This window comes from Ambystoma mexicanum, chromosome 4p (assembly GCF_040938575.1).
Source record: "Ambystoma mexicanum isolate Mex_15411 chromosome 4p, UKY_AmexF1_1, whole genome shotgun sequence".
NCBI lineage: Eukaryota > Metazoa > Chordata > Amphibia > Caudata > Ambystomatidae > Ambystoma > Ambystoma mexicanum.
Window position 1 is genome coordinate 136983259 of NC_090927.1, and position 22956 is coordinate 137006214.

General features: G+C 46.1%; 2 protein-coding genes across 3 annotated transcripts in view; one reads left to right on the plus strand and one right to left on the minus strand.

The window, feature by feature from the left end:
* The window catches only part of HADHA (hydroxyacyl-CoA dehydrogenase trifunctional multienzyme complex subunit alpha), a 541230-nt gene that overhangs the window by 416477 nt on the left and 101797 nt on the right, over positions 1-22956 (minus strand). For both annotated transcript variants that reach the window (XM_069605578.1, XM_069605577.1), the window contains exon 8: positions 2024-2146. In XM_069605578.1, coding sequence (XP_069461679.1) covers positions 2024-2146 — 123 coding nt within the window. The remainder of the gene's footprint in view (positions 1-2023; positions 2147-22956) is intronic.
* Positions 1-22956, plus strand: part of HADHB (hydroxyacyl-CoA dehydrogenase trifunctional multienzyme complex subunit beta) — a 679110-nt gene that overhangs the window by 175335 nt on the left and 480819 nt on the right. The gene's annotated exons all lie outside the window — the stretch shown is intronic.

Below are 22956 nucleotides of genomic sequence, written 5' to 3' on the forward strand. Positions count from 1 at the left end.
ACTCTTGAGAACATTAGTTCACATGCGAGAATATTAGAGGGAAGTCCAAGGGACTCAGTAACATTGCACATGGGGTGCTGCGTGTCACAAAAGTCAGATACCAGTATTGAAATACATGGAGGAAAGCATAACTCCATTAACGTAAAAAGAGAACAAAAAGGCAGTCAGTTGAGAGTCCCAGTCAGAGCAATAGAATGAGTGAGTTGTAAAATGTTCTACTCAATCAGGCGAATATTTCAAATAAATCCCAGTCCACAAAAAAGTGCTGGGGTCTCAGGTTAAGGGGAATAGGCAGAGAAAATGAACATTCTACCTAACAGAACAAAATTCCCATGATCCCTTAACACTTCCTATGCTGGCTAGGACCCGTGGGATTTGTAGCCCAACACATCTGGAGAGTAAAAGGTTGCAGAACCCCTGGCCTAACACAACACATACCTTTTCCAAAAAGCTAAGCAATGATGGCCCCAGAAGGCTTGAGTGGCAGGTGCGGTTGAGCCGCCACCAAAACCGTAAGGAGAGTGGTAGACCGGTGGGAAGGGAATGCTGGCCAAGGGTGGGGTAGAGATGGTGGGGAAGCAGCAATCAGGTTGCTTGGAACGCAGGCTTGCATTGTTAGATTCAACCCGCAATCTAAGTAACCAGATTAGCTGGTTCTCACACCAACAGCGCTAATGTAGGATAATTTAAGCACTCAAAGGCAGAAATTGGTTGATAAAGCACTGCTGTACTAGGATCCATATTGGCCATCATGAAGCACACTGTAAATAAGGGTTGCAGTGGCAGAGGAACTTTAGTATAAGTGCCTTTGACCATAAAAACTAATTACAATATCCTAAAAACCCAAGGGTAAAAACAAAGTTTAACGCCCCCATAAAATGGGACAGCAGAACCCCCAAATATGGAATTCTGGCCTACCACCGGTGTTTCTCTTAACAGGCTTTGTAAACTTTATCCAGCTGTTCTAACTCCTTGGAGTAAATTGTGTTGTTAAGGGAATAGGAATAACACTGGCAACTGGTTTCATCGAATACTGCCGATAGGCTGAGGAGAATAAGAAGTACATTTTAGAATAAAGCGAAGCCATGACAGTATTGGTTAGGCAAAGGAGTGGTCTTAGTAGAGTGAGCTGGGTGGAAAATAGGTCGAAGAGAGAATACAATTAGTGTCAATGTAGTACAAGGATTGTAGGCAAGATGACCAAGAAACTTAAAAAAAAAAAATAAAAAAAAATAAATAAAAAAAAGGTAGGGGAGTAATACAATACATAGCAGGAAAAGCACACTAAACAGTTGGTTGTTTGAGAACAGGTGGGATTGGTGTATGTTAAAAAAGGATCAGAAAAGAAACTGGATGACAGTGGCAGAGTAAAGAACATCAAGGTCAACTGTAGCAGAACAGGATACATGAGAGCATTTATAATGCAGGGAGTTGTAAGTGGTTCTAATCTGGCAAGTATCATTCAATATCAACTTACGTTACTTTATTTTTGTCTGTTAGAATAGACACCTTTATCAAATTTCAAATCAACAAATAATTGAACATTTCATGCAATTTGCGGCGCAAAGACGACATCGGAACAGCACAAGAGTCTAAGTCCAAATGAAGAAACATACATAAAAAATACAAATACATAAACATTTAGATAAAAAGACCTCCTTTTCAAAATAATAGCTCTTTCAAGACGAGAAGATCCCATTCACAAAGATACATTGTTATCTGGGCCAGATTCGGCAGTGAAGTTCATATCCTTGAATACAAAAAGTATGCCATGTTACAAGGCATTTGTTGTTGCACCCCCTTTAAAGTCAGTCCTTGAAAAATAACACCAATTACTGTGTTAAATGAAACTGAACGCAAGGATCAATCCAATTACAGAGACAAGTCTACAAGTGTTTTACATTCATTGTGTATCCTACTAGAAGCCTTACACGAACAGAGCATCGATTAGCAGACTATATGATAATAAACTAAACTCTGCTCTATACGTGCCTTCCACATGCCAAGGTGCCTTCATACTTACTCTGCACAATCCCCTTTTCCCTATTCAGGGAAACGGTTTTGTTGACAATGCCTCTGGCACTCTCGATCGCCACCTCCTCCAGGTACTCTATAGTTCTCTCTTCGGGGCTCTTTAGGCCAGGCCCTGCAAGTGTGAGAAGAACAGATTTAATTCTCTATGAGGAGACACCAATGATCAGAAGGAAAAAATGATTCCTACTGTGTGAGAATGTAGGAAGTATTATGATGTAAAAAAAAACAGTCAAAAGAATCAGACTGCTGGGACAGTTTTTCTGAAGTCCAACTAAGGGCTTAGTAAAACAATTCAACCAAGGCAGTACAAGACTCCACTCTTAGTATAAGGCTGCAACACAGTTCATGGTACCGTAGACAGAGCAGCCAGGTTTATCTTGAGAGGGAGATAGGGCTGCAGAATCAGTAGAATGAAATTGTAATAAAGTGGTCCAAAGGAACACTGAAACACTGTGTATTGTACATGGTTTATAGGCCCAGATAAATCTTGAGGAAATAACTACCATCACAGATCATATAAACACATTATAAAAAAAACACCACTATGCTTGAAGGTACACAGATCAAAGCATATAACCTTATTTGGAACACCCAAGTTCTAGGGAAGTCCAAACCAACAGTTACTTAAAGATTACTTTCAGTAATGCCAGGGTAGTAGACCCCACCATGACGCTCAGCAAGAAATTGCATAGTAACATCAACTGGACAATATATACTTTTCCGATCCAGTGAAACAGATTCTAGAACAGTATAAAACTATAACTCTGATTCAAGATAAGTCATTCTAGGGGAGTTGGACCGTGGGGTGCAATATTCAATTAGTTGCTTTTCAGTGTACAGACTAACGGAAGCAATCACGCCAACCTATTTTAGGATAAAACAGTTATGCTCAAGCTAAGTAAAACCTATACATGTTTTACATGAGCTATCAGCAACTTAAAAGGCAGGTATAAACAATTTTTGTGTCTGTCTAAAACAGACCAGGCAAAATAAAACCCAGTGCTACACTTTATGAATAACTCAATGTTATTCTAGGTAGATAAAACCTGATGCAGACTTATTGTGGACAGGCTAACAGCAAGTCAGGGGAAGAAATAACCCATTGGGGACACATACATTTATCCTAACAGGAATAGTGAAGTGACGCCAACAACATTACTTTTGGGAAGAGGCACAACCAACTCACAGGTGAGTAATATAAACTTACAACTTTCTTTTAGAACAGTGAAACAGTTTCTAAGGAAAGAAAGATGTTCCATATACTTTTCAGAATGGCAGAACATTTCTAAGGTAATAACTTTTGTAACTGTTCACTCTGAGTTACAGTTACCAACCAACTTCTTTTGCAACACTATTAAACACTATTCTCTGTTCTAGGCAAAAGGCACAATCCTTAGAAGTATTTCCCTTACTCTTGGAGCAGGAGTGTTCTCAGTGGCAGAAGGGGGAGGGGGGGTCACTAGGGCCTAGTGTCCAACAGGCAGGCAGGACAGGTTCCTAAGTAGCAACAGTCAAAGTTCCTAAGGAAGACTTAGAACAAGTAAGTACCTTACTTTAGAGTTAATTAGTTCACAGAACACACCCTAGGAGGATTACAGCAGGGGCCTGGATAAACTGGACGAGAGGCCTCCCAAATACAGCTAACACCCCAAAACTACACAGGAATCTCAAGAGACTTAAGGTAAGTAAATACCAAAGCCAACACAGAAGATGTTTTTTGCAGGAGGACGACATCAGGATCTGTGGCAAAAGCCCAGTCGTTGAATTCCCTCATCAAGACATGACACTGGAAGCACTTTTAAAGCAAGGATCACAGGGAAGGCTCTAGGCAAGGTTTTCCTTGATGCTGGATGCGGCTCTGTGGATTTGGCGCCTTTTCAGTTGCACTGAAGAAAACTGAATATTGCCTGTCGGATTCCTGTTTGCAAGGTCCAGCACTCTGGTGAGGGGACTGTTTGGACTAGAATTGTGCCTCTGGTGAGCCAACAGAATGCCCACGAAGTTTCAGCAGATATTCGGAAAACCGTACTGCACAATGGCTCGCGATCCCAGGGTATTGGGATATTGCAGCCTCTCAAGGTCGCAGCAAGCCGTGGGATGGCTCAAAATGCAGGTCTTCTAGTGGGTCTCACCAGGATCTGGGTCGGGCCATCGTTTTCAGAGAACCCAGGTCAATTGGAAGGAAGGGCTACAGCAGGCTCCGGTTACACAGCAGGCTCTCTGGTCGCTGTAAATTGTCTCAGCTGGGAATTCTTCCTCTTCAGGTTTGGTTCCAGTGGTCAACTACCTCTTCAGCTTCCACGTTCGGAGTTTTATGCAGGAACCCAGCCAATCAAACTGCCTTGCAACATTCAAACTTAAGGGGGTTGGTCATTTTCACAACCGCCAGCTTCCCAGTTTGAAATGGAATCTCGCAGTCTGGCTTGCAGAAACAGGGCTGCAGAGTTTGACTCCTCCCTCGCTTCCTGCTTTCACATACACTCTGGAGCCTGGGGAAGGAATCCACAGGACTCACGCCGAAGATAAATCACACAAAGGAATTTCCCACCCTGGATTTCATGGGAAGGAACAAGAAAGGACAAGGAACACTAAAATGGCGAGAAAGGACGACCAGGGCAATTTTGGTAAAATGAGCACCCATGGGTGCAAACAGCCCACAGTAAAAGTGCAAAGAATAAAAAGGTTCACTGCCACCAGCCATTAAAGTTAAGCGTGTCCTAGTAACAAATGTTACATTTAAAATGAGGAAGGGGATACTCAACATCTCCCCAGTACATCACATAAGGTGGGGGATTGTTGGTCATACCCAATAAAACCCAAAGATAATTTCTTCCCTGGGGAACTGTAGTTCTCACAAGGTTAGCCAGAGAAAGTTAAAAGGGGATCACCTAGAGCAACCAAGCAATAATAGGCACTTCTTGCCAAAAAGTTGTCAAAGAGGATAGCTTTTAAAAGGCGCTATGAGAGTCCTACAAATGACACCCATAAAAAGAGTAAGATTCTGTGAGTGTGGAAAATGTTTCCTTCTCAGAGGTATTAGGAAAAAGAATACGCCAGTAAAAGCAAAATGTTCTGGGGTTGACAGGTCAGGAAGATTTATCATTACTATGAAAATATTACCCTACAGAATGCATCAAATCTCAGTTACAGTTTACCAATGATGAAAAACATGTTCAAATCTATTAAAACCTGAAAACCGACAGGTTATCCCAAGGAGATTTTATTCACATTCATAAGATACAAAAATACACCATATTCAAAAAAACCAACTGAGGTGATCTGTAGAGACCTTTGCCTCCTTTCCCTAAAGGACTGTTTACAACTTTTATGCTTGTAGTTCTCCATCATGGATCTGAATTAGTTTTGCCTGAGCGACTGTAGAAAACAGATTCCCAAAGAGCTCAATGAACAGAGGCATTCAGATCATGCCATGCTCATAAAGCAATGAGCCCATAACATGATCTGTGTAGATGTGCAATGTGTACAAACTGGGAAAACGCAAACAAATCAAATAATTTTCCTATGAACAAGAGGAAATGCTCCAAAAACGGAATCATGAGGAAGATACATTTGTGAGGCGCCAATGGGTTAAGCTTGGCAACTCCTTACCCTGGACATTGAGATCCGAACCATCCTGTTGGGTCTTCAGGAAACAGCTTAAAAATGCTACTCCCCTCCACCCCCACATCAAACTTACTACCTGCCAGACTACAACTACACTTGTTACCAAGTGATCTGCTCAATTGTACACAGACTGCACCTATGCTTCTCCGTCTCCATTTTATGTAACCAACATCTTGATGCCTCTGGGTTTAGTGCGCTTAATGAATGCAAGAAATAAATAACAGAACATAATATACAAGACTATGTGCTAGGGAGCATTTTCATTTCTGTGCCAATTCCCTTTAACCTCAGAGACCCCCTGCTCTTTTGCTGTGTTTTTCTGACTAGGAATTTTGGTTTCTTACCGTTTAATGCAGTGGGTAAACTCCACTGGCATCTGCTTTTTGTATGGTGACAGACAGCACTTGTACTACTTTTAATGTTTAAACACATTTTATGTGTGAACTACTGGTCCTAAGAAAAGTAAGATGACTTATCTTACTTACCTTTTCTTTTGTGGGTCCAACATACCCACCATATGCGGACTGCTGGGGGGAGGGGAGGGCTACCTAGTAACGCTTTATCCCACTTCTCATGTACCTTTTTGTTACACTAACAAACTTGAATGGCTGGTGGCAGTGGTTTCTTTTTTACTACATTTGTGCCATGTTTCAGCAGGCTAATTCTCCTGCTGCAGTACAGCAGGAAAGCGTGACCATTTTCCCAAAATGGCCCCAGTCGTCTTTTTTCACCATTTGTCAGTTAGATCTTTTTGGGATTTTATTCCGTTTGAATAGAGTCCCTTGTGCATTTTGCCTTTGTTGGGCTTCAGCCCTGAAACTCCCCGGCTCCAGTGTGTCTGGAAAGGAAGGAAGTGAGGGAGGGTCCAAAAACTTCCCTGTCCTTTGTCTTTAGGTGTGCCTAAGTGAAACCAGTTCTGATTGGCCGGCTGGTTGTCCAGAGGTGTTAGGCAGAATCCTGTGCAGTTCCCTTGGGGAACACTGCAAAAAGATTAAGACTACAGGAGCAGCAGTAAACCCAATTGGTAGCAGTCTGCACCACCCAGATTTACCTGGTAGCTGTGGCTGAGCAGTCAGACGTCTCAAGACGACTAGGGCAGTATGCAGAGTATACACCATAGGGCCAAAACACAGTAGAGCAAACAAACACTGACCAGAGCGCTTTGTATAAAAAGTATATAGTTATTTAAAACACACTTTAGGTAATACACTAGCACTCTCAATGAAAAGTAATCTAAAACACAGTCAGGTAAGTATACACACCTCCCTTGATAACTATCAGACAAGTCAGGGTTAAAGCACAACTATTTGTTAAAACAGAAGTGAGCGCTTAACCTAGATGGCACTCCAATAGTGTAGTTAAAGGGAGAGAAAAAGGCAGAGCATAAGAATAAAACAGTTCCCAACACTTTTAAGAGTTCAGAGCAAGGGGAGAAAGGCAAGTTATACTGTAGAGCCAAAGTTCATAGGCCAGGCCCACTTTAAAGGGAGCAAAGCGAAATGTGCCCAGGATCACACGGTTTAAAGTGCACTGAAAGTCTTTGCAGAGTGTTCAAAAGAGGTTGGGGTGAGTCAAAAGATATAGTTAGAGGCAACCCAGTTTAGAAGCCAAGGATTTAAGGGTCACCTTTAGCAATCTGTAGAAAGGGGAGGCTAGGCAGGACACAATACCTTAAGAGAAAGGAAGCTACAGCGGGGGCAGTTGTTCCTGGCAGTGGTTGAAGTTCGCGGTTCCGACCAGGGGAAGAGAAGATCTCGTCGAGGAGGAAACGTGGAGTCATGGCACTGCACAGGGATGAAACCAGCCACGGAGTTCCCCATTAAAAAGGTGCGGTCCTTTTATTCGCGGTCAAAAGTGGTGAGCTTGGCTATCCGGCCGCTGGGGTGCTTGCCACGGGCGGTTTGACCAAGGGCCGTCTTTGGAAGGCGAAAAGGGTGAACTGCTTGGTCCCACCAGCTCAGAGGCAGAAGATCTTCTCTTGTCGTCGGGAAAGTGGTTAGGTAGCTGCAGAAGGGTTTCACCGGTGGTGTTGTTGTTGCAGGCAGCTCAGCTTCGTCCCCCTTTTGATTCTTAGGTCCTGTGGCGACTTCTGAAGTTCCAGTCCCAAAGGCCCTGCTTTTATGCAGAAAACCCCCCATTCATCAGCCTAGCTGTCAATCACACATGCCAAGTGGTGAGCCGGGCGGCTCACCACTGGGCCAATCAGAGTAGAGTGCGACTTGGGTTGCTAAGGCAACGCAGTCCAGGGTGTCTATCCACCCCTCCACCCCTCCTATGGAACCCAGACAGAGTGGCACCACTTGGAGGGCTTCTCTGGAGAAGCCCGCCAAAATAGTGGAACAAAGGGCTCGACCTTGGTCAGAGTTACAGAGGCAGACACAAACGACATTTTAGAACAGAGTTCTGGCAAAACAACCCAACCGTTGATTTAATATTAAATAAATAAACCAGCGGTATCTTTAACATTGCACCAAAACGTGGTGCGTTTAAAATCAATGGGAAAATCCCATAGAGAATATTCCGGTGGAATATTTCGTGTGGCAACCACTGCCACCAGCCAGAAACTTGACGAGGGGGGGTGGGGGGCGGGACAGTGCCCCCTTGAAAACAGACCCAGGGGCAATCGAATTACCCCTTACCAGTACTTCCACAATATGATGGTTTGTACTGGTTATGTTCACAATTTCGGACTAGTAAAGCCAATGGTGACTTTACATGCCCTGGGAGACAGTCAGTCCCAGGATATGGAGTCTATGTTTGGGGGTCACTGTGACACCCCTGTGGTACTGCACTGAGGGTGCTGTGTACCACACATACAAAAAAACAGATGATACCCTATGGAGTAAGAAAGAACCCCATAGCCCATAAGCACATAAGTCAAAGACATACCTCAAATCATGCCTAAGACTGGGAGTAAAAGAGTCTCACTCTTAGCAGGAGAAAAACAAACCCCAAAAATCCAGCAAAGCTGCTGGGGGACTCACTAGGTTTGGGAAATTAGCCTTATAGGAGAATTCTCCCTAACAGGAGGATAGCCACCCCGCTGGGTGATTGACAGCCTAGGGCTGTGAATGAATTGAAACTTGCTTAAAAGTTGAGGTTTTTGGGACTAGAGGCAGAGTCGACAACTGGAGGAAAACATCAGAAGATGTGAAAATACACCAAAAAGGGCCCAGCGAAGCCCTGCAGCTGTGCTGACCCCATTTTCGTTTTGACTGGGAAGACGCGCAAGGGACAGCTTCCCTCCCTTGGGCTGGTGCGACCAACTAGCCTTGAGACAAGCTTCATATTGGCGCAACCCCGGACTTGCTGCGACTTTCCAAGGCTGCAGAATCTCAATGCCCAGGGAGCCCTGACCATCATCAAGTGCATTGTCTTCAGAAGTGCAAATCTGGCCACAGCTTTGTGGGCATCCAGAAGACCCCATAGACACAGGAAATCTTCATCCAGAGTCCCCTCACCAGAGTCCAGGACTGCGAGATCAAGTAAATTCCAACCAGAGCTGTTCGTATTTCTTTGGTGCTGAGAAAAAGGTGCCAAAACCACAAAAGGCCGCTGAATCAAGGAGAGTCCATTGCTGCAGTGTGTGTCTCTCTCTCTCTCAAGTGCTGCCACAGAAGCCCGCCAGATGTCCTCCCTTTCGTCACCACGACCAAGGACCAGGAACAAGGGTCTGCTACACTGCAAAAGGAAGGCATCCAGCAGGAACAAATTCTTCAATTCCCAGGTACTATGGGGCTCGGTGTACATCTACCTTTTGCCATTTCTGAGTACTAGTTTAATTGAGTTGACCTCAACTCACTTGCACTGGCCACTCTGCTTGTGCTTTTTCCAAGGTGGCTCCTCTTGAGCTTCTGTGATTTTCTGCTGAACTACTGACTATTTTAAAACATTGTTCCAAGTAGAGTGCATTAGGACTGAACTGGCCCATTGATTTAGGCTATCCTGGCTCCCTAAAGGATCCCCCATCTAAACCTATTGGCCTTGGCAGAGCTTGTTCCCTTACAGATTTAAATTTTTGAACACTTATTGCTGGGATAAATGACTGCCTACATCTCTCTGGGAGAATCTAACTGTTTTACTATTTACAAAGTATGTTTTTTGTAACTTTTCCCTCACTTGAAACTCAATATTGTAATGGTGATCACAAAGAAGGTCTAATACTGATCGCTCACTGATGGAATATGGTTAGCATAAGAAAGGTTTACTCTTATTGCTCTTCTTAAACTGAAGCCTAACTTTCATATTAATGTTACTATTAGTTGCTGCTGCTTAAAGATAATCTAATTGTACTTGTGTGCATATATTAATATGTTCAGGTGTGCAAGCTTTACTTGGATACCCGTATTTACTAATTTCATTGTACAGCGCTACAGCTCACATTACCACTAAGATAAACCTGGCTGCTCAGTCACTCTACCAACTTGTGTAGTACAGGGCAACATAAATGGTGGGTTACTGAATACCAAGAGATATGTTTTGTAAAGTCTCAAACCAGTTGGAGTCTACAATTTCTTACTTAACAGTCTGGCCGATCATTCCACTTTCCTCCCTATACAACAAAAGGAGATCAAGGAATGCTTCCGTTCAGCAAGGCAAGGAATAGTGTGCGTTTAAAACCCAATTTCACTAAACCATGACTTCGCCATTAAGACAAAAGCAACCCTGCATTCAGGGAAGACACCATGTCATTTCAAGGATGTGGCGTAGGTTTGGAAGCCCAACAGAGCAGGGTTGTAACATGCATAACTTATCTGCAACCTGGTTTGCAGACGAGTACCACTACAAGACACTAAGGGCTGATTCACAGAAGCGCGTTAAAATGGCGCTAGAACATTGGAAAATACTCAGAATCAGGCACTTCCCCTTTCCAGACTGCCTCATTAGACCTTCTCATTGGAGAGAAGGCTGTTCAGTCTCTGGTGAGAGTCACGAGTAAGGGAATAGTTTACCTGTAACTCCATTTCTCTAGCATTGGTATCTTTCATGGATTCACATGCTTAGAATATTCCCCGTCGTTAGACTGGGACCCCTCGGTACACATATATAGCCTTTTCCCAAGGAAAGCTTTCGACACTTGTGTCCTATCTACGTCCTTCTAGGACCCGCCTACGCATGCTCCGCAGGCCGTGCTAGTATAAGAGGCCCGCCCCCGCGGCTCCCCTTCAGATTTCGGCCCCTCCAAAGTAGGAAGGGTTAAATTTATTACATACATTACATACGGGGAGGTTGGCTGGCGCATGTGAATCCATGAAAGATACCAATGCTGGAGAAATGGAGTTACAGGTAAGAAACGATTCCCTTCTCCAGCATTGGATCTTTCATGGATTCACATGCTTAGAATAGATTGTATAGCAGTAACACTTGAGACGGCGGTGAGAACGTAATGTAACAATATATATCCTCACCATACTACACAATGCATATCTACCGTAGGGATAAGTTAAGTCATATAAAGTTGCCCACATAAAGTATATCGCCCTTAAGAGGGTAGACAACAGAATCTCCACAGGGAGGAGCTTACCTTACTGAAACAGATGGCGCAGGACAGCTCTTCCCATCTGCACCTCGTCTGCATGCTGCCTGGCAAGGCAGTAGAGGCGGGTAAACGTGTGGGGCACTGACCATGCCACAGCTTGGCATATGTCCGTCGGCGGAATTCCAGCCCATAACGCTGTTGAGGAGGACATCGACCTTGTAGAATGGGCTCTAGGATGTCCTTCCAGTGGCCTTCCGGCCTTAGAGTGACAAAAAGCAATCGTCGACGAGACCCATCTAGCCAATCCCTGTTTAGAGATTGCTTTTCCTCTCGTCGACGGACCATATGCGACAAACAGTTGCCGAGTAGCCCTGATGTCTTGTGTGCGATGTAGGTAGAATTTCAGAGCCATCTTAACCTCCAGGGTATGAAGAGTTTTTTTCTGCTGCCAATGATGGAGTGGCGAAGAAAGTAGGCAGAACCACGGATGAGTGTTTGTGATATACCGTCGGAACCTTAGGGACGAACATAGGGTTAGTCGCCAGGACTACCTTGTCCTTAAAGAATCTTAGGTAGGGCTGGTCCACGACCAGCGCTTGTAGTTCCGAGATACGTCTGGCTGATGTGATAGCCATCAAGAATGCCAACTTCCACGAAATGAATTTTATGTCGGACGTGGCCATAGGCTCGAAAGGCGGTTTCATCAAGCCTGCCAACACTGTGTAGAAGCTCCACGTCGGGGGAAAACGTTTCACCGGGGGAAAAGCTCGAAATAAACCCCGCATGAAGTGTTTTACCAGTCTGTCACTGAATAGAGGAGACGACTGCCTCTTCCTTGTGAACCTCGAGATGGCTGCCAGGTGTACCTTTATCGATGAGGGGGACAATCCCCTTTTTGCCAAGAGGAGCAGGTAAGGTAGAACTTGTTCCGGCGTCACCAACAATGGTTGTAGGCCCCGCTGTCCTCTACACCATTCACAGAATCTCCGCCACTTATAGGAGTAAAATTTGTTAGTAGAAGGGGCTTTAGCCGCCTGTAGAATTTTTTGGCAATCCTCTGAAATGTCTAAAGCACCGAATTCCGAGAAGTCGGGAGCCAGGACGTAAGGTTGAGACTGTCCGGGTCTTGATGCCACACCGTGCCTCTGTCCCGGGATAGAAGGTACGGGACTTTCGGAAACGCTATGGGATGTTCCAGCGATAGATGGAGGTCTGAGAACTACGGTTGCCTCGGTCAGTATGGTGTCACTAGAATCACCCGGCAATTGTATCTGCGTATCCACTGTATTGTTTTCCGTATGAGGGGAAACGGGGGAAAAGCATAGAGGAACATGTCCGTCCATGGGAAGGAGAACGCCTCCCCCACTGAACCCTCTTGGGGCCATCTGCTTGCAAATTGCTCGCATTTCTTGTTGTCTTTGGTCGCGAAGGCGTCCAGAGGGGGGTGACCCCATTTCTCGAACACTTTCCTCAAGTGACCCGTGTCCATTTCCCACTCGTGTATCTGGGCCATGCTTCTGCTGAGGGAGTCACTCCTGGAAGGTGATGAGCCACGAGGGAAATTTCATGCTTCGATGCCCAATGCCATGTTTTCTGGGCTTCTATGGAAAGAGTCCTTGATCGTGTCCCTCCTTGTTTCCTCAGATAAAACATGGCTGTAGTATTGTTGGTCAGTATTCGCACTCGCGAACTCTTGATGTGTGGTAGGAACGCCTTCAAAGCCCATCGTACCGCTCTGAGTCCCAGTACGTTTATGTGTAGGAGTGACTCCGTTGGAGACCAGCGACCTTGCGTTTGGAGAGCACCCATGTGCGCTCCCCATCCGGTTAGGGACGCATCCGTAACTATGGTGCTCTGAAACTCCGGCTCCTGTAGGGGCACACCGTTGTTCAGATTGTGGGAACTCTGCCACCACTGAAGGGTCCGAAGTAGCTTGTCGTCGTCGACTGTTATCCTGTCCGACCACGATCCCTGAGCCTGTGCCCATCGGTCCGCGAGGAATTCTTGGACTGGCCTCATGAATAGTCGACAGTTTCTCACCAGATGGATGCAGGATGCCATGGCCCCTAGGACCGAAACATACTTTCTCACTGAGATCCTGGTGTTTCGCCGTAGCCGGGCCGCTTGTTGAATGAGTCTTGAGGTCCTGTCGTGAGAAGGTTTCACCAGCGCTAACTGAGTCTCGAACTGTGCCCCCAAGAATACCAGCGTTCTCGATGGCCGCAGAGAGGATTTCTCGAAGTTTATGGCGAATCCTAGCCGTTGTAGAAGCTGCATGGTGGCTTACAGACTTGTGTTGGTCGACGCTGGGGAGGATCCCCTTACCAGCCAGTCGTCGAGGTATGGGTATACATGGTGGCTTTGCTTCCTTAGCCAGGCAGCCACTGGAGCCAGGCATTTTGTGAACGTTCTGGGGGAGGTCTTGAGCCCGAAAGGAAGAACCGTGAATTGGTAGTGAGTTCGCCCTATTACAAAACGTAGGAATTTCCTGTGTTTCCAACACATTGGAATATGGAAATACGTGTCCTGTAAATCCAGGGACGCCAGGAAATCTCCCTTTTGAACTGCGCGGATCACTTCCTGCAGAGTGAGCATCTTGAATTTCAGGCTCTTTAAGGACTTGTTGAGATCGCGTAGGTCTAGAATGGGACGCCATTTGACGTTCGGCTTTTTTATGACGAAGTATCTTGAGTAGACTCCTTGACCTCTGTGATGTTGGAACTAATTCTATCACGTCCTTCGCTAACATGAGTGTAACCTCTTGTTGCAGTACAGGGACTGAGCGGTGAACGCAGGTGGAATTTGCGGAGGGCTGTGTTTGAATTGCAGAGAGTGTCCGTTTCTTATATAGTGTATAACACCCATTGGTCCGTCGTTATCCTTTCCCATTCGTCGACATATGCTGAAACTCTTCCCCCCAGAACGGTTTGTGGTATGTCACTGCTGATCTTTATTTTGCTTGTCTCTCGACGACGATGGGTATGATGGTCGTTTTCTGGAAGACTGGAAGTTTCATCGACGGTTAGCCGATTGTGAGGCACGTCGGTATCCCTGGGAGGGGTAAGCCGATCTGGCAAAGGATCTGTCTCCAGAAGAGAATCTTGAATTACCTGAAGCCCCTCTAAAGGGACGAAAAGACTTGTGACTTCTGCCACTCTGGAGGGCACCCAATGAATGTGCCGTGTCCGAATCTTCTTTCATTCCTTTTAGGGCCTCGTCCACCTTCTCACCGAAGAGAAGGTCTCCCTCAAAGGGCATATCTAAGACTTTGTATTGCACTTCTGGCCTGAAGTAGGTACACTTAAGCCATGACTGTCGACGCAATACCACCCCATTGTTGACTTGCTTGAAGCCTGACTCAGCGAGATCCACCGCGATGTTTATTGCGTGATTTGAGGCTTCCTCACCCTCTCGGACCAGTAGCATCGCCGCCTTCCTCTGTTCTTCTGGAAGATGATCAAGCAGCGGAGCTAGTCTGTGCCACATCTCCCTATCGTATCTGGCCACAATTGCCAGAGAGTTTGCGGCCTTTACTATGGTCGCTCCCACGGAGAGCACTTTCTTGCCAAAGGCATCTTGGCGTCTCGCTTCGTTCTCAGGAGTCGTCGTGCACTTGTGCTGTACCTTTGCCTTCTTCGCTGCTGCCGCCGACACCACCGAGTGTTGTTTGAGAGGATAAACACTTGGGGGTAGACTCTGGAGCCTTAAACTTTTTTTCTAGGCGTCCTTTCACTGCTGGTTCTGAGAATGGGCGTCTCATTGTCTGCAACCCCTCTTTCCATACATGGTCAAGTATTGGTATCGAGAACACCGACCTCCTTCTCTTGCCCATGTGGTCGAACAAAAAACAGTCCTTTTTCTGTTCTTCCTGGGACAGACCAAATTCTTTGCATGCCTTCATCATAGAATGGAATGACGCAATGTCGTCCGGAGGGGACGGGTGAGCTGGGCTTCTGGGGTTTTCCAACTCCGCCTCCGACTCCCAGGTAGGATCCCTGGAGGGGGATAATGAGATATCCGACATGGCCCCCCTGTCAGACTCCGAATCTGGCAGCTCACCTTCCTCCTGTGCCAGTGTTGAGATTGGCGTGCGTGGGTGCGTCGGTTGACGGGACGGGCCCGGCTCGTCGACGGGTGACTGTGGCAGGCTTGCCTGGGGTAGTCACTGGTCCAACGACCGTAACAAGGACTGAAGCGTGGACAGAATATCCAACGACAAAACCGATTGAGGAGAGGGGCAGATACCAGTGTAACGGATGCCCTCGTCGACGACTTGTCAGCCGCTCGTAGCCCTAGGTCTGTTGGGCCAGCAACTCTCTCGTTCTCGTCCTCTGAGGACAGCAACATGGCTTGTTCTTGTAGCAAAGCCTCCGGGGGGGTCGGGTCAAAGACTTCAGGCCTCCAGGCCTCCTGTAGGACCCCCGTCGACGAGGCCCTCGTCGACGTCATTGTCGACAGGACGATGGATGCCCCTTGTGCCAGTGGCGGGGAGGCGGCCGATGACTGGACCGCCGTCGACGACGTAGACTTCGCAGGTGGTTTTGGCGGTCCCGCCTTCTCCACACTGTGCCCGCTTTTACTCGACTCTCGACTCGTGGTCGATCTGTGATGATCGCCAGAGGAGGATTTCCTTTCCTTCTCATGCTTCTTTGATGAGGATGATTTCTTTGACGAGGAGTCTCTAGTGGAGTGACTTCCAGACGACTCTTTTTCCGACGGTCTAGATTTCTTCGCCGGTGGTTCCGACGAGGCCGCGCGGCGTGATGTTTTCGCCGACTGTGTGGAGCCCACCTCCGAGGGGGGGGGGGGGGGGGGGGGGGGGTCTGCCCACGCACCATCATTCAGCCATGCCACCAGGCGTCGGTTCCGGTCTTTGAGGGTTTTTTGAGAAAAACGCTTGCATAAGTCGCAGGTATCCGCCGAATGGTGAGGGTGGAGGCAATATATGCAGTCCATATGTCCGTCCCCCTCGTAAACCTTTTTTAAGCCGCACGTCGTGCATGGACGGAACAGCGCTTTTCCTGGCACAGAGGACATTATACTGTACTCGAAATCCAATAACGCAACCTAGTACAAAACAGTAAGACAACACGAGGAGATCCCACTACTTTGGAGACGGTTGAAATCTGAAGGGGAGCCGCGGGGGCGGGCCTCATACTAGCACGGCCTGCGGAGCATGCGTAGGCGGGTCCTAGAAGGACGTAGATAGGACACTAAAGTGTCGAAAGCTTTCCTTGGGAAAAGGCTATAAATGTGTACCGAGGGGTCCCAGTCTGACGACGGGGAATATTCTAAGCATGTGAATCCATGAAAGATCCAATGCTGGAGAAGTTTATAGATGCGTGTTAAAAAAAACAATAAATGTTCAGAAAAATCAGCAGGAAACTGCAAATAAACATTCATGAAAGAAAGTTGAAAAAATAATTAAGGGCACCAGCTAAATAGACCTTCTTGGAGATATTACTGCTGTCTTTGAAACTGGTAGGTGAACCGCCTAACCTGGGATGCTGAACTCAAGTTAGGTCCCCATATCTAGATTTCAGAGTAAAACCTGAGGCTGGCTCTGCATGGATTGCTCCAGTGTCGTGGTCCACCCACACATGACTCAAACAGGACTGACACCAATGCAACCGAAAACTTAGGCCAGGCTTTAAGCAATGGACCACTGTATTGGAAAGGTCACCGAAAGCCAGCAAAACCAAAACCACAGAGCAACAGCAATTTGGTAGTGTTGGGAAGAACTCCCAGGTATCCCAGAGGGACACTGGAGGTCCGCAGACTCTTGGAAGGCCCAACACCCTCCCCAGAATAACAGATGACGTAGTCAACGGCAAGTTCAAACTGTGGTTTAGAGACAAAACCAACAGGAATCAGCACAAGAACAGGAGTAATCCATGCATATCATGCTCGTCCTCAGCTCGCAGGCCGGTTTTACTAAAGAATTATATCACAGTGACTTCACAACCTGGGCCCTTCTCTGCGATTGGGTATTGAATACTTTACCATCTATAGTGGACAAAATATATGTTACTATACTGGCCTTCGCATGTCAGGTGGCTGGCTTGGTCTATCCGCAAGTCACCATCTATAACAATGTTGCAGTATGGTGGATTTAGCATTGGTTCTTGCCCTTTGCTACCCACCCCTAGGATGCTAAACTGACTGGCTAGAGCTGACATCCCCACTCCTGGGATCTGCAAAGATTCTCAGCTCTCAGTTTACCCTTTCAAGGTAATAAGAACGAATGTGTCTGCATTGTAACATGTGTTTACCACCATAGTCTACGATAGTGCTCTCCTGCTCAGCTTAACACTTGCAGACTTGTCGGTGTCTGTGTCTAGCAGCCTGGGACCGGTGCTTCTTTCCAACCGCTGATCGCTGTCCTTTGTTTGCCTTGGCTGCGTCACATGCTCAGAGATCACGAATTTGAGCTCTGAATTATCAGGATTTAATAGCTGTTTCTGCAGCTGGTCTCCTGGTCATTTGTGGATTGGAATGTCATCTGTGTTTCTTGTCCTGGGTGCAGGCCCGTTTCACACGTCTTGCTCTCTGTCCAGCCAGAATCCGCTCATCTCTTGCTGAGAGGCCTGTAGCCTGCTGTACTTTTCCTAAACCATAATAATGCGGTAGCTACAGTGTCCATGCTATACTACATTCTCCATAGGTTAGTCACACTTGGTTCTGTCCGCTCCCTTAGGTGCCCCCTACAGTTCCATAAGGTTATTCACATGTAAGCATCTGCAAGCTTTGCTCAGGATTTCTCGCTTCTTGCTGTTTGTGTGGCTGCGTTTGGCTAATGGCAAAAAATAAAAGCAATGACAGTATGTATATATGTGTCTGTCCTCCAACTATAGAAATGTACACCCGTCTTCATGTATATAAGTGTGTGTTTGTGTCCTGTAATGCGGACGGCATGTGTGCCTCATTTATGTTGCAGTGTCTCCAACAACATCAGCAACATGGCTTCTTGCTGCTTTAGTCAAGACAGTCAATGGAGGTACCTTTGATCATGGCCTGCGGCTCTTCATCCATGCTGGGGTAAATTTGCACTGCATCTTGTCTGTAAGGCTAGCTGAGGGGGTATTGGTTGGCTGAGGGGGTTTCTCTCGACATACTTGTTAATCATGGGACCACTTGGAATCAGTCCAAAATAGAATGGGTGTTTGCAGAGCTTCCTGGCCTTCTGTGTCGGGAATTTTGTAGGAGGGGGTGGTAGACTTCCCCCATCCCTCTTCAGTAGAGAAGTGGGGACACTTGAGAATTAAGCATTTGCTCCCAAAGTGGAAACTATATACAGAGTGCTCCAACCTTTGACTTTTTCCCCCCAACTGGAATAATAGTGATATGGATAAAGGCTAACAAGCCCACTTGTAGTGACATTTCCATCGCAAGTGAAATTTGGGATCTCATGTAGGCAACACATTAAAACCCATGTGAATTCTCGAACGATAACGCACTTGCTTCCAATGCTACTAATGCAGGAAATTCTTCTACAGCAAGTCCTCAGACAAGCAACAGTCAACATCCTAGTTTCTTGATCAGTAACCTGCACAGCGGAAGAGAACAGGAGGAGGGAAACTTGGCTTCTAAGAGGAGGCTGCAAAAAATGTGACAATGCATGGCCAGAGAAGGTAAATATAAGGGAGACAAGGAAAATTACATTTGCATGTCACAGAAATTGGCCATGTAATAAAAATCTGGGATCTCAGTGATCCAAAACATGAACACTAGGCCTAGACAACGCTTTCTTTAAACAGCCTGAATCCACTGTATTTTGGATGAATCTCAAGCAAATGTTTTGAAAAGATCAGATTGAGCCACAAAAAAAAAAAAAAAAAAAAAGAAGGGGCACAAGTTGCTGGAGCCATCATTCAGTCGTCACGGTCAGCTTTCAAAGAACCTGGAAGTAATTGCAGGAGGAGGGCTTTGGATATTTATGAAGGATAGAGGAATTGTCGTAAGGCGGCTCGGGTCAGCGATTGGTACTGGGAATCTGGATCTAGTCAGTTATGATACTGTGCATTTGTGTAGTGCCTTATATACCACTGGTATGCTCTCAAAGCGCTGTGGGGTGAACGCCCTTGGGGACCGCAGTGCAGGTTGGTGGAGAGAGTAGGGTAGCATATAGTGCTTGCGTGCACTTGGTATGTGTGCAGCCAGTGCAGTTTGCGCGCGGTTGACCGCATGCTAATGCTAGCTGCGGTGGTTGTGAGAGATCAGTGTAATGTGTGCAGCAAGTTATGTGGAGTCGGAGTCTGCATTCTGGCTGCCGTGGGGCCTGTGTAAGCAATTGTGTGTGCAGCTAAGCCGATTCTTTCGCAGGGTAGATCTGCGTTCTAACAGACTGTTCAGGTGTTCAAGGAGAAGTGTAGGTATGTGTGCAGCTAGGTCGAAATTGATCACGGGGTATAGCTGCATTCTATGGTTTGTTGGTTTAAAGTGCAGAGTGAGCATATTGGTAGGAATCAGTGTCTGCGCTCATCGCTAGGAGGTCTCTGTTCCTGGTTAACTTTCAGAGCTTGATGAGCTGGCTGTGTGTCCTACAAGTGTGGGTGTCACAGGGTCTACTTTTCCAGGTTCCTGGTTATAGTTTGTGGGGGAGACTGGGTAGTTCCTGTAGCTGTCTCCTAAGCTTCTGGAGAGACACACAGAGCAGCTCCACACTGGTCCTGCTGAGACATTGTTATGGTACACTGTGAAATCGAGGAATGTGTAAACAAAGGCTGGTAGACAGATAAGATGTAACTCTTACCCGAGTAGAAAAGAAGGGAAGCTCATCAGGCCCTGGGTTGCTCGCAGGCAGACAGGAAAGTGAGGGCAGGCAGGGAGTGAGGTGCTTTGCACAGAGAGACACAGAGAGAGGTATTTCAGTGAAGCTAAGAGCCGACAATGAATTGAGAAATGGGAGGATGTGTGGTTTCGTAACACAGACAGGAGAAGGCCATAGAATACAGACAAGATATAAAGAAATGTCATGGTGACTAGAACACAGTGACTGGTGACAGAACAAGACATGCGTGCACAGACCTTCAGGCACTGTCCAGATTTAGAAATGCTGGTTTGACAGAAGAGAGTGAATGCTTTATGTAACCACAGAGATTTATATACGTCATTTGACACTGGGAGCCTGAAATGAGTAGTAAATAGACACGTTTTGGCAGAGAGGCGTTTGGTTAGCTATTTGGATGCAGCTTGGGAAGCAAAGGCTTTTGGAGAGGTGTTTGGAGAATTGGCTGACATGCAGCTTGGTGACGCATTCTGTGAGAGCAGGAGAGCAGATGAGAGCGATTTAGCAGGGAGCTTTGGCAGAAGACCAGACCCAGGAACTGGCTGGCTGCAAGGGAGCTGGAGAGGCGAGATATGGGACACATTTGTGATCAAGAAGCTTGCACATGAAAAGGGGAGTATTGCTGATGGTGTATGAGGCCTAATTGATTGATAATATGTGCAATGGGGAATTAGGACAGACACAGCTTTTGGTTTGATAGAAGGGGAGATCAGACAGGGATTGTCTAAGGGAGTGTGATGTGTGGTGTGTATTGGAGAGGAATGCTGAATGCTGACACTTGCCATATGTATATTGCTATTAGCAGTCATTAGGCATATAACGTTATTAGCATTATAGATCCAGCAGGACTGGATAATTAATATTAGATTGCTTGCATAGAAGCCAGTATGCTTTGATAGTACTGTTAATCATGCCTTGCTGTGCATGAATAAAAGTGTTTTTATTGTTGGATTCATTCATGTGTTTTCTTTGTGTATTATGTTGTGTGTCCATAGCATAGCAATTTGGCAGTAAAAGTGTACAACCGCCCGCGATACATTTGCAGGGGGGCCAGAGTGGTCCACCCCCCGAGGTAGAGTTGCAGTTTGACAAATTGGTCGCCCATGAGGGACTAGGCCAAAAGGTAGATTTTTTTGGAAACTAACACTATGAAACTCTGCTGTCATTGCTCTGAGTCGATTCTCAGATGGGTAGTGCTCGACACTGGGAAACCAGGCCAGATGTAGGTGCGATGGTGGCTTTGCATGTTGATTCCCAGATGGGTAAAGATTGACAGGAGCAGGTCCAATCGTATTTAGCTGTCCGAGGCTCTATTACACTCTGGGAATGTCATGGTGCACAGGGGTATGTGGATAGGTTTGTACAACAGTGGTTGTTATCTCTTGGAGTGATAGCAATATGCTTCCTTATGGGAAGATGAGTAAGTTCAGGACAGGGGGCGGTGGGCTTGCCTGGTCATAGCATACAATCGTAGCGAAGCTATGTTTTAGGTTCAGAATTGTGGCCAGTAGGAATTGGAACTCTGAGGGTAGGGGTGGCATGTTAACTTGTTGGCACAAGGGGTGCCTTATGCCCTTGTTAGTCGAGCCGAGGTGCGTAGATCCTGCAGCTGTCTAGCCCAAGCTGGCTCTAGAGCCGGCTTTGGTGCCCCGACAGATCCTACTTTTACGTGGTGAAGTCTTAAGCTTGTGTCCGTGACCCGACTGTTCCGGTTTGAGATAATACCGTCCTAGCTGAAGTCTGGGAATTGGTGGAGGGTTTAGTGGCTCTAGATGGTTCCTTTCCTGGATTAGGAAAAAGCCAACTTTTCACAGCTTTATGAAAGGCCAGGTCGTTCTGGTGGAGTCGAATGTGAGGAGGCAGTGAAGTCCACAGTGTTGGTGCCAAGGTAGCATAGGCGGCCCCTCCAAATCTGGCTGAATTGGAGGATCGAATCACTAGTAGGAGGGCCGTGCTTTACCTGGTTGGTAGGGCACAATCTTTTCTGGAAGGTATGTTGGGCCGGCCTTGTGCACTGCTTGGTAGGTGATGCATAGGATTTTGAAAGTGGCCCTTTGTTCAATAGAGAGCCAATGAAGGGTGTTCGTTTTTCTGAAGCCCAAACTGTACTACTGAGATAGTACAAGATTCCACTCTTCGTATAAGGCTGTACCACCTGAGTATAGGTAGAGTAGACAGAGCAGCAAGGCTCGTTTTAGGAGGAAGAGGGCTCTAGGAAAGTACAGAAACCGGCAAAACACCAAAATTTAAATAGAAACACAACCAGAAGTATTATAAAAAATAAAGCTTTATTATAAATAAGAGTCAAACACAAAAAACACTACAATGCTTGAAGGTACAAAGACAAAAGCATAACACCTTCAGAATACCCAACAATAATTCTAGGGATGCCAGTCATCATACACATTTAGTATAGACCACACCTATTCATGGGGAGTAAAAACCATTAGTTGCTTTTAGATTTATTTCTGTAATGTAAGGGTAGTAGACCCTGTCAGTTATGTAGAGACACTTAGCAAAGTAATCACTTAGTAAACCAACCTGCAAGTATATACTTTTCCGAAAAGTTGAACACTCATTCAAGCAACAGTAGGAACCTATAACTACTTTTATGATGATTATATTAGATGAGTAAGACCTTTTTGTGTAATATACAATTAGTTGCATTTCAGCTTAGTGCAACACAAGAAAAGCAAGAACTCTTAACACTAATTTAGGATTGCACCAGGCAGACCAAGGTCAGCTACACGCAAGAGCACTTCAAGAATGGCACAAAGCCAAATTACAGTTGTTTTCCAGATCAGTGGAACACATATGGAGGTAAGCAACACATGGTAACTTATTTTAGGATGGCACACAGCTATTCAAGGCAAGTAAAACCTATATACACCTTTTAAAAGGAGCCATCAACAACTTAAAGGTATGTATAGACCCAAGACTGTTTTTAGCATCTGTATAAAACAGACCAAGGAGGCAAGACCCAGTTGGGGAACCTAGACACCTATTCTCTGAAATAAATAGTTAGTGAAGC